This window comes from Bufo bufo, chromosome 11 (assembly GCF_905171765.1).
Source record: "Bufo bufo chromosome 11, aBufBuf1.1, whole genome shotgun sequence".
Lineage (NCBI taxonomy): Eukaryota > Metazoa > Chordata > Amphibia > Anura > Bufonidae > Bufo > Bufo bufo.
The window spans coordinates 19,226,536-19,240,124 of NC_053399.1; the positions used below are offsets into that span (position 1 = coordinate 19,226,536).

Here is a 13,589-nt window from a genome sequence, read left to right on the forward strand (position 1 = left end):
GACAAAAAATCTTTATTAACTACAATTGATAAAAGACATTTGGCGAAACGCGTTGGGTAAAGTGGGGGACACTGGGATGGGTTTTTTTTTTTGGCTGTCAGATTGTTTCTATGAACTCCAGAGGTGCTTTTTGATACTCTTGATCTCCCTGGCACTGTTATGCACTTTGACTGATTGGAAACCTTCATATGCCTTGCCCCTTTGGGAGATTTGAGCCGTACCTTATTTTACCATCAATAGATATTGCTATGAATTTCTCATGTTTCTCGATTTTTTTGCTCCTTTTATATTTATCATGAATTACCAGCCCCCTCCCATTGGTGTGTATGTTTTTATTCCACTGAATCATGCAGACTCCATTGCATGTCTTTTATCAATTGTATTTAATAAAGGTTTTTTGTCAATTAAAGGGGTTTTCTCAACTCAGACAGTGGAGGCATATCGCATTGTCTTATAGGTGTGGGTCCCACTGCTTGGACCCGCACCTATATCGAGAACGGAGCACCGAAAGTGAAGGAGAGCGCACTGCGCATGCGCAGCCGCTCTCCATTCATTTCTATGGGGCCACCGAAAATAGCCGAGCGCTGTCTCTGCTATTGCCGTCTGCCCCATAGAAATGAATGAGAGCATGGGCCGCGCGTGCGTGGCACCCTCGCATTGCATTCACTTCTATGGGAGAGGCGGGGATTAGCGCTTGGTGGTGGACAGACCCCGGGAAATCTGGGGTCCTCCAGCCACAGCGCTCCCCGCTCCGTTCTCGATATAGGTGCGGTATGCCCCCATTGTCTAAGATAGGAAAACCCCTTTAAATGGTCGTGTGTATTTCCATGACCTGGTTATGCACATTTAGTTGTAGGTTTTGTATAATTCTCGCGTGGCCCTGATGGGTCGTTTCTATAGGTTTGATTGTAGCAGATCTGTAAAAGGTGTAATGATGCATGTACCGTCCATCCTACACCTGGCGGTCGGTCCTGGTTTACGGGAAGCCGCTGCAGGGGGCGTTTCGCTGACATAAATGTGTGTACATCAGTTAATAAATACCGGAGAGGAGCTGGGATAAGCTACTCTTTGGATTGTCAAATATTGACCTGGCCACAGGATGGTGGACATTAGTCTCAGATTCTGGGCATTTGGCGACTGACGATCCAGACAACAGGTGAGATTTTACATTTTTATAGTAGTACGTTTTCTCTTTTGCAGATCATTCACATGATTTATTCCAGACGTTTTGTAATAATGATTTGCTCTTTATAAAGCCAAAACTGTTAACTAATGATTGACTATGAATTTGCATAAACCTTTTTCTACTGCAACATGATCCGACCCATGGACATTACATGATACATGATAGACGCTACAACTCCCAGCATAATCCGACTGGACATGACCGTAATACAATTCTTTTATACTCTATATATGGAACACTAAAACTACCAGCATATTAAGACTGGACATGGCCATAATACAATTCTATTGTTGTATATATACATCAAAAACGACAACTCCTAACATGACCTAACTACTGGACATGTAGTAAAGGAAATTCTGCTCAGGCGCAAAATCACTGGTTCCAGCAGGTCTCTGTAGGTGAATCTTCTTTATTTACATAACAAACATATGTGCATAGAACAACGCGTTTCGGGGCTCAAAATGTCGCCTTCATCAGGTTAATAAGTAATAAGGGATTACTTATTAACCTGATGAGGGGACATTTTGAGCCCCGAAACGCGTTGTTCTATGCACATATGTTTGTTATGTAAATAAAGAAGATTCACCTACAGAGACCTGCTGGAACCAGTGATTTTGCGCCTGAGCAGAATTTCCTTTACTACGAGCACCCATTGGGGGATTGGGCATCCGATCCCAAAGATACTTCTTCTGCGGCTGCATTCCTGGATCCTAAAGGTCTATATATATATTTCTACAAGTCTACAATAGAGTTGTGTCTATTATTAGCACAACCCTAAAAGTTGAGCACCTTTATCTTTCAATCAATTTATTTTGTATTGAACGTACTACCCTATTGCGCCCCCCACCCTCATTTTTGTTTCTTTATTCCCCTCGTGACCGAGTGGAATTTAGATTCGCCCGTGGTTGCTAAGATAACTACTAGACGTGACCATAATACAGTTGTTATACATATTACACTTTAACTTGACTGGACATGTCCATAATACAGTTCTATTATACTGTATACATAGAACACTACAACACCCAACGTGACCTGATCACTTGACACAACCATAATACAGTTCTGTTATACTCTATACCAGTGATGCCCAACCTACCGCCTGCGGGACAAATCCGGCCCGCGAAGCTGTGTCATGCGGCCCGTGCGACTCCCTGGAAAAAGTCTAATACACCTTAGATTTTGCCCCCCCCCCCCCCCATTCATCAGCGCAGTGACACAAAGCTTCTTACAGCAAGGAGCTTTGTTATTGGCTGGTTTAGGCGCGCGCCGGAGCGATACAGGTCCTGAAGCTGGCGGGAGCTGGAAGGAGGAGAGACCGGCTCCCGGGGTGGCTGTTGTAAGGAGAGCGGGGCACACTGCCCGAGGACCTTGGGAAACATGACAGGGCCACTGAAGAGGTAAGGAGCCATGGAATCATCTGATTGGTCCCCGGTGATCCTGCTCCCACCTGCTCCTATCACCCCACCTGTGACCCTGCTCCCCCTGTCACCTGTATATGAGGGGGGATGTGACAGGACCCTGTATATTAGAGGGAGATGTGACAGGACCCTGTATATGAGTGGGAGACGTGACAGGACCCTGTATATGAGGGGGAGATGTGACATGACCCTGTATATGAGGGGGATATGTGACAGGATCCTGTACATAAGGGGGAGGTGTGACAGGACCCTGTACATGAGGGGGAGATGTGACAGGACCCTGTACATGAGGGGGAGACGTGACAGGACCCTGTACATGAGGGGGAGACGTGACAGGACCCTGTATATGAGGGGGAGATGTGACAGGACCCTGTATATTAGAGGGAGATGTGACAGGACCCTGTATATGAGTGGGAGACGTGACAGGACCCTGTACATGAGGGGGAGACGTGACAGGACCCTGTATATGAGGGGGAGACGTTACAGGATCCTGTATATGAGTGGGAGACATGACAGGACCCTGTATATGAGTGGGAGACATGACAGGACCCTGTATATGAGGGGGAGATGTGACAGGACCCTGTATATTAGAGGGAGATGTGACAGGACCCTGTATATGAGTGGGAGACGTGACAGGACCCTGTACATGAGGGGGAGACGTGACAGGACCCTGTACATGAGGGGGAGACGTGACAGGACCCTGTATATGAGGGGGAGATGTGACAGGACCCTGTACATGAGGGGGAGACGTGACAGGACCCTGTATATGAGGGGGAGATGTGACAGGACCCTGTATATGAGGGGGAGATGTGACAGGACCCTGTATATTAGAGGGAGATGTGACAGGACCCTGTATATTAGAGGGAGATGTGACAGGACCCTGTATATGAGTGGGAGACGTGACAGGACCCTGTACATGAGGGGGAGACGTGACAGGACCCTGTACATTAGGGGGAGACGTGACAGGACCCTGTATATGAGGGGGAGATGTGACAGGACCCTGTATATGAGGGGGATATGTGACAGGACCCTGTACATAAGGGGGGTGTGACAGGACCCTGTATATGAGGGGGAGACGTGACAGGACCCTGTACATGAGCGGGAGACGTGAACATGACCATAATTCAAATTTATTATGCTTCATACATAGAACACTACAACTCCCTACATGACAATATGTCTATTATACTTTACAAATAGAACACTACAACCCCCAACATGACACGATCACTGGACATGATCATAATTCAAGTTTATATAGTCCATACATAGAACACTACACCTCCCCACATCTCTTACCACTGAACATAATGAAAATAAGCTACATTTCTTCTATTTCATCTCAGATCAAAGCAATGTCCGCCATGAGATGGACTCTTGTCTTCGTTCTCCTTGTTGGGCTTTGTCTGGCCAATCATGACAAGTCAAAGAAGGACAAACACAACCAAGACATTTCTCAAGGACGTGAGAAACATCTTCTCAGCCCATCCAATGACACCCGCGAGCTCTCTGCCCTCGATCTCTCAGAGATGAACAGCAACTTTGGATTCAACCTGTTCAAAAAAATGGCTGACAAACACGATGACAACATCTTCTTCTCCCCGCTCAGCATCTCCTTTAACCTTGCATCGTTAATGCTTGGGTGCCGAGGAAATACTTATGACGAGCTCCTGACTGGTCTAAACTGGGAGGCCTTGAAGAAGAGCAAACAAGCTAACCTACTGCCCAATCTGCTGAAAGAACTCCGAGATGGAGTGCAAAAAAGCGAAGGCTATGACCTGGAGCTGGAAAGTCTCTCATTTGTCCACCAGTTATTCCACCTCCATGATGAATTTATTAATGAGACGAGGATGTACTTCGACATGGAGTACATTAGTCTTGACTTCCATGACCGGGAGGTGAAAAACATCATCAAAGAATTTATTATCAAAAAGACAAAGGGTAAAGTGACAGGGATCCAAGATGAGATCGACCCCCAGACCAAGATGATGCTCCTTGACTTCATCCTATTTAAAGGTAATGATGACAGGGTTTCACCATCTTAAGGGAGACCTGGCAGCTCCACATTAAGGTCTGTGCAACAATTTTGATACTTTTTTATTCTTATATGAGTAATTATAGGTGAGAACAATAGCCAACTGTGGGTTGAGCTTCCTCTACATGTGCCTTGGAGAACATTTGGCCTAAGGAACCAACCATCATTCACACAAAGATAAAAAAAAATAAGAGATCTGATTGATTCCTATGAGTTTCTATGAGCCACCAAAGCAGTGACAGGAAGTGTTGCCTTAAGGCTATAGCTAAAAAAGTTTTATCCCAGCCTTAATACGGACAATATTTTGTTTCTCGACTTTTTGTTATAAGCTGGGTAGCAATCAATATGGCCGTCCTTGCTCCTGTCCTCACTTTTCCAAGACTACTTTCGAATTAGATTAGAGGATTAGGGATTAGAAAAACATGGCCGCTTTCTCCTACAAACAGTGGCACCTCTGTCCATGGCTTGCATCTGGTATTTCAGCTCCCTTGAAATAAATGAACCTGAGCTACAGGTGTGGCAGCCATGTTTTGCTAATCCGGGACAACCCTCTGTTCTAGACAGTGGCTTTCCATGATGCCATTATATTTATTTCTGCAGGAAAATGGCAAATTCCCTTTAAACGAGAGCAGACAACCCTCAAGTCCTTCTTTGTCAACAAATATCATTCAGTAAAAGTCCCGATGATGTACAAGATGGAAAAAGTCGCCTCAATGTTCGACAAGTCGCTGTCCTGCACGGTGTTAAACCTCCCATACAAAGGAGGCGCTCACATGTTGATCGTCATGCCAGAGAAGGATGGAGACCTTGACTCGTTAGAACCCAAATTATCAATGAAGCTTGTTATGTCCTGGCTGGAGAGAATGAAGACCAGGTATGGACTACTCCACCAACTAGAACTATTAGACTGAGCACAATATACAGTATCTTCTCGGGGGCTCAGGAAGCAGATATCTAGGATGCTGTATGATTAAAGGGAGTGTCCCTGTAAATTACATGCTTAATAGGTGGAGCTATAACCTTTGGGACTACCACCATTACTAAGAAGGAGTGGTCCTCCTTAGCCATTGATCCAAGCTGGTTTTTGGTATCTTCCAGTAGCCCCATTCAATTAAAAGAAGAGTGGCTAACGCATGGCAAACTTTCCAGGCAATGACTTGGGGCCTCTCCCTGTTGGTTACAATAGGGTCCCAAAGGTCAAAGATCCATCTATCATAGTCGTCATATGATCTAGTGGACATATCATAAAATAAAATAAGTCACTTTAGAAGATAGCTAAAAGTGGAAAACAGAAAGTGGAAAACCGAGGGTTATGTGACATACAGGGCACCATATCTGATCAGGTTAGGTAATGTCTCATCTATTAATCATTCTCCACTAGAAAAACAGATATTTTCTTCCCAAAATTCCAACTTGATCAGAAGTACAAGCTGAAATCTTACCTGGAGAAGTTGGGCATTAAGGACGTGTTTACTGGATTGGCAAATTTTACCGGCATGACCGAGGACAGGAACTTAAAACTTTCCGAGGTAAGTATCATACAAGGGGCTCATGTTCTTAGGTATATGTCCTATACTCTCTTTTTCTGCCATCACTATGTCTTCCCTCTTTGGTTGAGTATACAACAATCTATAAGGCCAAGCGTACCAATCTTGACTAATTGTCCCCTAGGGGATCAGTACATATTGCCATTATATTTTGGGAGTAAAGGGGTAAAACTTAACATTTAATAGATAATATTATAAAATATAAAGCGCCACGAAAGGTAAACCCTCAAAAACAAGCAAACATGAGACAGCCCGAGTGGGCCTGGACAAACAGACACTGAAAGGTAAGAGTAGCATAAGCATGTAAATGGAAGGTTGTCACCCATCAGAGGCTGTAGAAATGGGTGGTAGAATCACTTTCAATGAAGCGGGCTTCCATGCGGTAGACTGTGATACCAATCAGAAACGATGCCAACGTATTGACCTCGGCGTAGATGAGAGTGGGGAGCACAGAATCGTGGTGCTTTATATTTTATAATATTATCTATTAAATGTTAAGTTTCACCCCTTTGTCCCCTAGGGGATCAGTACATATTGCCTCTTTGGTTGAGGCCTCATCTTGATCGATCAGCTGCTTGAGACCTCAGTGTGGAAGCATGTGTATCTCCAAGACCCTGGTGATGCACAAAGAAGGTGCCAAGGAGAAACTTCCACCATTGCACCATTGTCTTCTTTGCTGAGGCCTCAAGTCCATCCTCAATAAGGGTCTGATGACCACAAATAAGGTGAGGTTCAGGACAGGAAAAAAAATGTCCTTTTCCATACATGATGAAACTAGCCTGGACCTGCACTGAGATTGATTTCTTGGACTTGCTTCTTCTACTTCTAGGTCACCCAGAGAGCAGTGATCAATATAGATGAGATAGGGACAGAAGCTACAGCCGTCACCGGAAGCGAAATGATTGCCTACTCATTGCCGCACACAATCCACGTGAAGCATCCCTTCGTGTTCATGATCTTCAATGAAAACTACAAATCTCTGCTGTTCCTCGGTAGAATTATCGATCCCACCCAATCCTAATAATTTCGTTGATCCCATCCAGTTGAAAGGAATTACTCTTCCCACAGCAAAACTTCCATCTATATAGAACACTTTCTCTCTTTCTTTAAGGGTGTGCATAATTTTGCTACTAAATTCTTTTTAAAGGGTGCCACCCCACAACGTGACCAAGCCATGCGGACCACTGGTTGCAAAATTGTCCGCCAATTGGTTCCATTGGGTGGAAGTGGCTCGGCTGGGTGTCCCCAGCCGTATTGTGGGGTTGTGCCCTAATTGCTCCAACAGATCTAAAATACAAAATTAATGTAACCAGGCTAACAAATTAGGCTAGGGCTAAACCAGGGAGCAGAGTCTAAAGTATTATGCACTCCTTACCCTTAACCCCCACAAGGGCATACAGAGTTTTCCACAGAAAATCCCCAGGTCATTACCCCAGGAGTAGTCTCTGTTAGCAATGGCGGGCGAGTAGGTGGACCAAAGATACCCAGCTACAGTACCAAGGCAGCGGGCAGGATCGTAGTCAGACAATACATGGGTCAAGGCAGAGTTCTGTCATAAGGTCATGGGTCACGGCAGTCAGCAGACAAGAAGACATGGTCAAGTATACAAACTTGATCGATGCCCAATGGAACAGGAACAAAGTCTCCTTTGCTTACTTCAGAAACCAAAAAGACCTTGCTCAGGCAGGGCCCAGAAAGGGGTGATCCCACCAATAACACTTATCCCACATCCACAGTACAGCTCTCGCAGCCCATAGGAGTGAATGGAGCACCCGTCGTGCATTTGCACCTTCTCATGGAGTACACATTGACACTTGCAGACCCCCGTTCTCGTGATCTTTAGGTCAGGCGTATCACCTATCCTGTAGACAACTCCTATTAGTGGGATGAGGCATTTGTGCACTGGTTAACATGAATGGCTCTTTAAGGGAGCAGGAGCCAGCGTGTGCAGGCGACCTACAACGGTGTGGCGGCTGGGAGCAGGAACCCGACACCACCACCGGTGAAGCAGCTCTTTCTGCATACGGCTCCTCTGTATATATACATATCTCCATGGTTACAGACTACAAACACTGGGTGTAGTCTGATCCTGCAGTCACACGCTACTTCACTCCTAACACGAGTGCAGGATCAGGTTACACAGGGTTCGTTTTTTTGTCCGTAACCATGGAGACACATAGGTCTGCCCCTGAGCTGTATACACGATTATTGTCAAATTTGTATTGAAACCTGGGATGCTAAATTATACACACCCTTTAAAGAAAATATTCTGGATTCAAGACAGGCCTCTATAACATTGGGGCACTTTATAGACTTACTGAAGGTAACATACACTGCCATATTAGAGAAATTATATATTGTATTGCTTTTTTATCAGGATACAGAAAATTCTAATAATATAAATACATTATATTGCCCCACTGTTTTTTTTATTTGATAGCGGTTTTCTCCCAGGCTATGGAATGAATGGAGAAGGAGTTCATAGTGTGCATGTGGCCTGTCATGTGGAAGGTCCAACCTTTCCGTAGAAGCGCCTTCCCCTGATGTATTTTCCCACATATTGTTTTTTTTAAGCTTTATAAGATGCACCTCTTTTCCTCCGAAAGAAAGGGGAAATGGTAGTGCGTCATATAAAGCAAACAGATCAACCGACAGCAACATGGCTGGCACATCGCAGGCCGAGCTGTGCTGCATAGGTATAGTGACCTGTGATGTACACACATGCAATGTACCGGTACATGGGTTGTAGACTTACCCTGCCCTCTGTCCCCCGCGCGCCATGCCGGCGGAGCAGGTCAGTGGCCATAAGCGGACAACCGGCGATTCCAGGAAGCAGTTGGGAAAACCAGGCTTCTGGTTCTAGGAGGGAGATGGTGGGCGGGTGCATTGGTGGAAGGAGACGTGGGTTTGTGGCCAGTGGGAAAGTGCAGGCTTTCCTCCAGCTGCCCCGTCTGGACGTCCTTCAGGTACATTATGTGTGTCCTCCACAGATCTCCTATTAAAGTGCGTCAGCAGCAGATCCCCCATAACAGTGTATCATCCACAGACCCTCCCCATAACAGTGCATCATCCACAGATCCCCCATAACAGTGTATCATCCACAGATCCCCCATAACAGTGTCATCCACAGATCCCCCATAACAGTGTCATCCACAGATCCCCCATAACAGTGTCATCCACAGATCCCCCATAACAGTGTCATCCACAGATCCCCCATAACAGTGTCATCCACAGATCTCCCCATAACAGTGTGTCAACTGCAGATCCCCCATAACAGTGTCATCCACAGATCCCCCATAACAGTGTGTCATCCACAGATCCCCCATAACAGTGTCATCCACAGATCCCCCATAACAGTGTCATCCACAGATCCCCCATAACAGTGTCATCCACAGATCCCCCATAACAGTGTCATCCACAGATCTCCCCATAACAGTGTGTCAACTGCAGATCCCCCATAACAGTGTCATCCACAGATCCCCCATAACAGTGTGTCATCCACAGATCCCCCATAACAGTGTCATCCACAGATCCCCCATAACAGTGTCATCCACAGATCTCCCCATAACAGTGTGTCAACTGCAGATCCCCCATAACAGTGTCATCCACAGATCCCCCATAACAGTGTGTCATCCACCGATCCCTCCCATAACAGTGTGTCATCTGCAGATCCCCCATAACAGTGTGTCATCTGCAGATCCCCCATAACAGTGTGTCATCTGCAGATCCCCCATAACAGTGTGTCATCTGCAGATCCCCCATAACAGTGTGTCATCTGCAGATCCCCCATAACAGTGTGTCATCTGCAGATCCCCCATAACAGTGTGTCATCTGCAGATCCCCCATAACAGTGTGTCATCTGCTGATCCCCCATAACAGTGTCATCCACAGATCTCCCCATAACAGTGTGTCAACTGCAGATCCCCCATAACAGTGTCATCCACAGATCCCCCATAACAGTGTGTCATCCACCGATCCCCCATAACAGTGTCATCCACAGATCCCCCATAACAGTGTCATCCACAGATCCCCCATAACAGTGTCATCCACAGATCCCCCATAACAGTGTCATCCACAGATCTCCCCATAACAGTGTGTCAACTGCAGATCCCCCATAACAGTGTCATCCACAGATCCCCCATAACAGTGTGTCATCCACAGATCCCCCATAACAGTGTCATCCACAGATCCCCCATAACAGTGTCATCCACAGATCTCCCCATAACAGTGTGTCAACTGCAGATCCCCCATAACAGTGTCATCCACAGATCCCCCATAACAGTGTGTCATCCACCGATCCCTCCCATAACAGTGTGTCATCTGCAGATCCCCCATAACAGTGTGTCATCTGCAGATCCCCCATAACAGTGTGTCATCTGCAGATCCCCCATAACAGTGTGTCATCTGCAGATCCCCCATAACAGTGTGTCATCTGCAGATCCCCCATAACAGTGTGTCATCTGCAGATCCCCCATAACAGTGTGTCATCTGCAGATCCCCCATAACAGTGTGTCATCTGCTGATCCCCCATAACAGTGTGTCATCTGCTGATCCCCCATAACAGTGTCATCCACAGATCTCCCCATAACAGTGTGTCAACTGCAGATCCCCCATAACAGTGTCATCCACAGATCCCCCATAACAGTGTGTCATCCACCGATCCCTCCCATAACAGTGTGTCATCTGCAGATCCCCCATAACAGTGTGTCATCTGCAGATCCCCCATAACAGTGTGTCATCTGCAGATCCCCCATAACAGTGTGTCATCTGCAGATCCCCCATAACAGTGTGTCATCTGCTGATCCCCCATAACAGTGTGTCATCTGCAGATCCCCCCATAGGTGTCAGCAGCAGATCCCCCCCATTAAGTGTGTCAGCAGCTTCTTATTTTCCTCCTCTAAAACCTAGGTGCGTCTTATGGTCAGGTGTATCTTATAGAGCGAAAAATACAGATAGGTTTAAAAAGGCACAAAAATGACTTTGTAAATTGGTTACAAATGCCGATGACAATTTTGATATTGGAATTTTTTTTTTACTATATAAATTATCCAGACTTGAAGGCTTTTAGCAACATGTTTATTTGCAATCATGCATGCACAGCGCTGTCTCAGACCTCACTAAAATCATATCGACCTTGTAAAAAGCGCACACGTAAAAACATCCAGGGGCCCGATTGACTTTTTTTGATAATTTTTTTTTTTTTTTTTTTAGAATATTCATACAATGAATAAAAATACTTCTTTTCTGATAATTTACATTTTCTCATCTCATCGCACACAAAAAAAGAAGCTGACAACAGCTCCATACCGTGTAAAGTTATTGGCATCTCCCAGAGAAGGCGGAGTTCATAAAAGCAGAAATGTATAGCGCAAGGGGAGGAGCTTGGTACAGTAGCTGTGGTAACGGATAGAACTGGTTGTCACTAGGAATAAAACTATTTAAAATACTCTAAAATATCAACTCAAGTATTTACACAACTGGTGAACACAGAGAACTGTAGAAAAAGTTGCCCAAGTCACGGTCCGACTTTGCGTTCCAGCGCCTGCAGCAGGGGAGTTGGCCCATAGGAAAGTCTTGTCAATAAACAGCGCTCTTCTCCTTTAAGATCAGGGGACGCTTGTGTGGGGGAGATAAGCGGCGGTCCCGGATGGTGGTTGGTTAATACATGCGGCCATGGTGCAGTAATGATGTTGCGCAGCAGATTTCCTCTCCTGGATATGGCTCGGCCAGAGTATAGATAGTATAACATAGCGTGGGGTCCAGACCAGGGCGGCACCGGTTCTTCCTCCAAGGTGAGCGCCAGTGACTCTTTGGTTTACTTCATACCGGAAGGAGGAGCTAAGATTTCGGTTTTCTGTTTTTCCTTCATGAGATAAAAAGAAAGATTGTATTAACAACCAAAATTTGCAACAATCCAATTAAAGGGATGGACAATTTACACTGTCCTATAAGGAGGTAGAAGGGGTCCCTGCTCCTGGTGGGGTCCCTGCCTCCTACAGATCACAAGGGCCCCTGTAATCTTCACATTGTCAGGGGTATCAGCCACTACATAATATGGAGTAACACTATGCTTTCCTTATCTCAGACTCCGGGCTCGTGCACACGACGGTTGTTGTTTTGCAGTCCATTTTTCACGGATCCTTTGTTCCGTATCTGAGGTTTTTTTTTCCTCTGATTTAAGTCCTCTTCCGTTCCGTTATTCCACAAAACATATCCGTATGGTTTCCGTAGGCAATCCATTTTTTGCGGATCGTAAACGGAAACAGTAACTTATTAATCACCAAACACATGAGCAATATGGGCTGGGCAAAGCATTTCTACAGTGTGGATCCGCCAAATACAGATGTGTTCCGTGTACATTCCGTATTTTTTGCAGAATGGGGCCTCGGATCGTGATTTGTGGACAATAATAGGACATGCACTACTTTTTTGTGGAACGGAAATGGAATGCACACGGAGTACCTTCCGTTGTTTTTGTGGACCCATTGAAGTGAATGGTTTCGCATACAGTCCGCAAAAAAATGGAACGGAAGCGGAAAGAAATTACGTTTGTGTGCATGAGCCCTTATCCAGAGTTACATTGAGAATTATACTCCAGAGCTGCACTCACTATTCTGTTGGTACAGTCACTATGTACATACATTACTTATCCTGTACTGATCCTGAGTTACATCTTGTATTATACTCCAGAGCTGCACTCACTATTCTGCTGGTGCAGTCACTGTGTACATACATTACTTATCCTGTACTGATCCTGAGTTACATCCTGTATTATACTCCAGGGCTGCACTCACTATTCTGCTGGTGGAGTCACTGTGTACATACATTACATTACTTATCCTGTACTGATCCTGAGTTACATCTTGTATTATACTCCAGAGCTGCACTCACTATTCTGCTGGTGCAGTCACTGTGTACATACATTACATTACTTATCCTGTACTGATCCTGAGTTACATCCTGTATTATACTCCAGAGCTGCACTCACTATTCTGCTGGTGCAGTCACTGTGTACATACATTACTTATCCTATACCGATCCTGAGTTACATCCTGTATTATTCTCCAGAGCTGCACTCACTATTCTGCTGGTGGAGTCACTATGTACATACATTACTTATCCTGTACTGATCCTGAGTTACATCCTGTATTATACTCCAGAGCTGCACTCACTATTCTGCTGGTGCAGTCACTGTGTACATACATTACTTATCCTGTACTGATCCTGAGTTACATCCTGTATTATACTCCAGAGCTGCACTCACTATTCTGCTGGTGCAGTCACTGTGTACATACATTACATCAGGGGCGTAGCTAAAGGCTCATGGGCCCTGGTGCAAGAATTCAGCTTGGGCCCCCTTCCCTCTGTGCTTTGGGGCCAGTGGCAGGGGAGGAGAA

The 13,589-nt window shown here is 45.5% G+C and overlaps 2 protein-coding genes across 2 annotated transcripts in view; one reads left to right on the forward strand and one right to left on the reverse strand.

Annotated features, from left to right (window-relative positions):
* The first annotated feature begins 1,048 nt into the window (after positions 1 to 1,048).
* On the forward strand, positions 1,049 to 8,609 carry SERPINA10 (serpin family A member 10). Its single transcript, XM_040410959.1, has 5 exons — positions 1,049 to 1,156; positions 3,957 to 4,626; positions 5,246 to 5,519; positions 6,027 to 6,174; positions 7,022 to 8,609. The coding sequence occupies exons 2-5, from the start codon at positions 3,966 to 3,968 to the stop codon at positions 7,211 to 7,213; spliced, it is 1,275 nt and encodes a 424-aa protein (XP_040266893.1). The 5' UTR covers positions 1,049 to 1,156; positions 3,957 to 3,965; the 3' UTR covers positions 7,214 to 8,609.
* Positions 8,610 to 11,213: 2,604 nt separating this feature from the next.
* Positions 11,214 to 13,589, reverse strand: part of PPP4R4 (protein phosphatase 4 regulatory subunit 4) — a 74,431-nt gene continuing 72,055 nt past the window's right edge. The window contains exon 25 of the mRNA XM_040412303.1: positions 11,214 to 12,055. Within this exon, the coding sequence (XP_040268237.1) occupies positions 12,031 to 12,055 (25 nt within the window). The 3' untranslated portion in view covers positions 11,214 to 12,030. The remainder of the gene's footprint in view (positions 12,056 to 13,589) is intronic.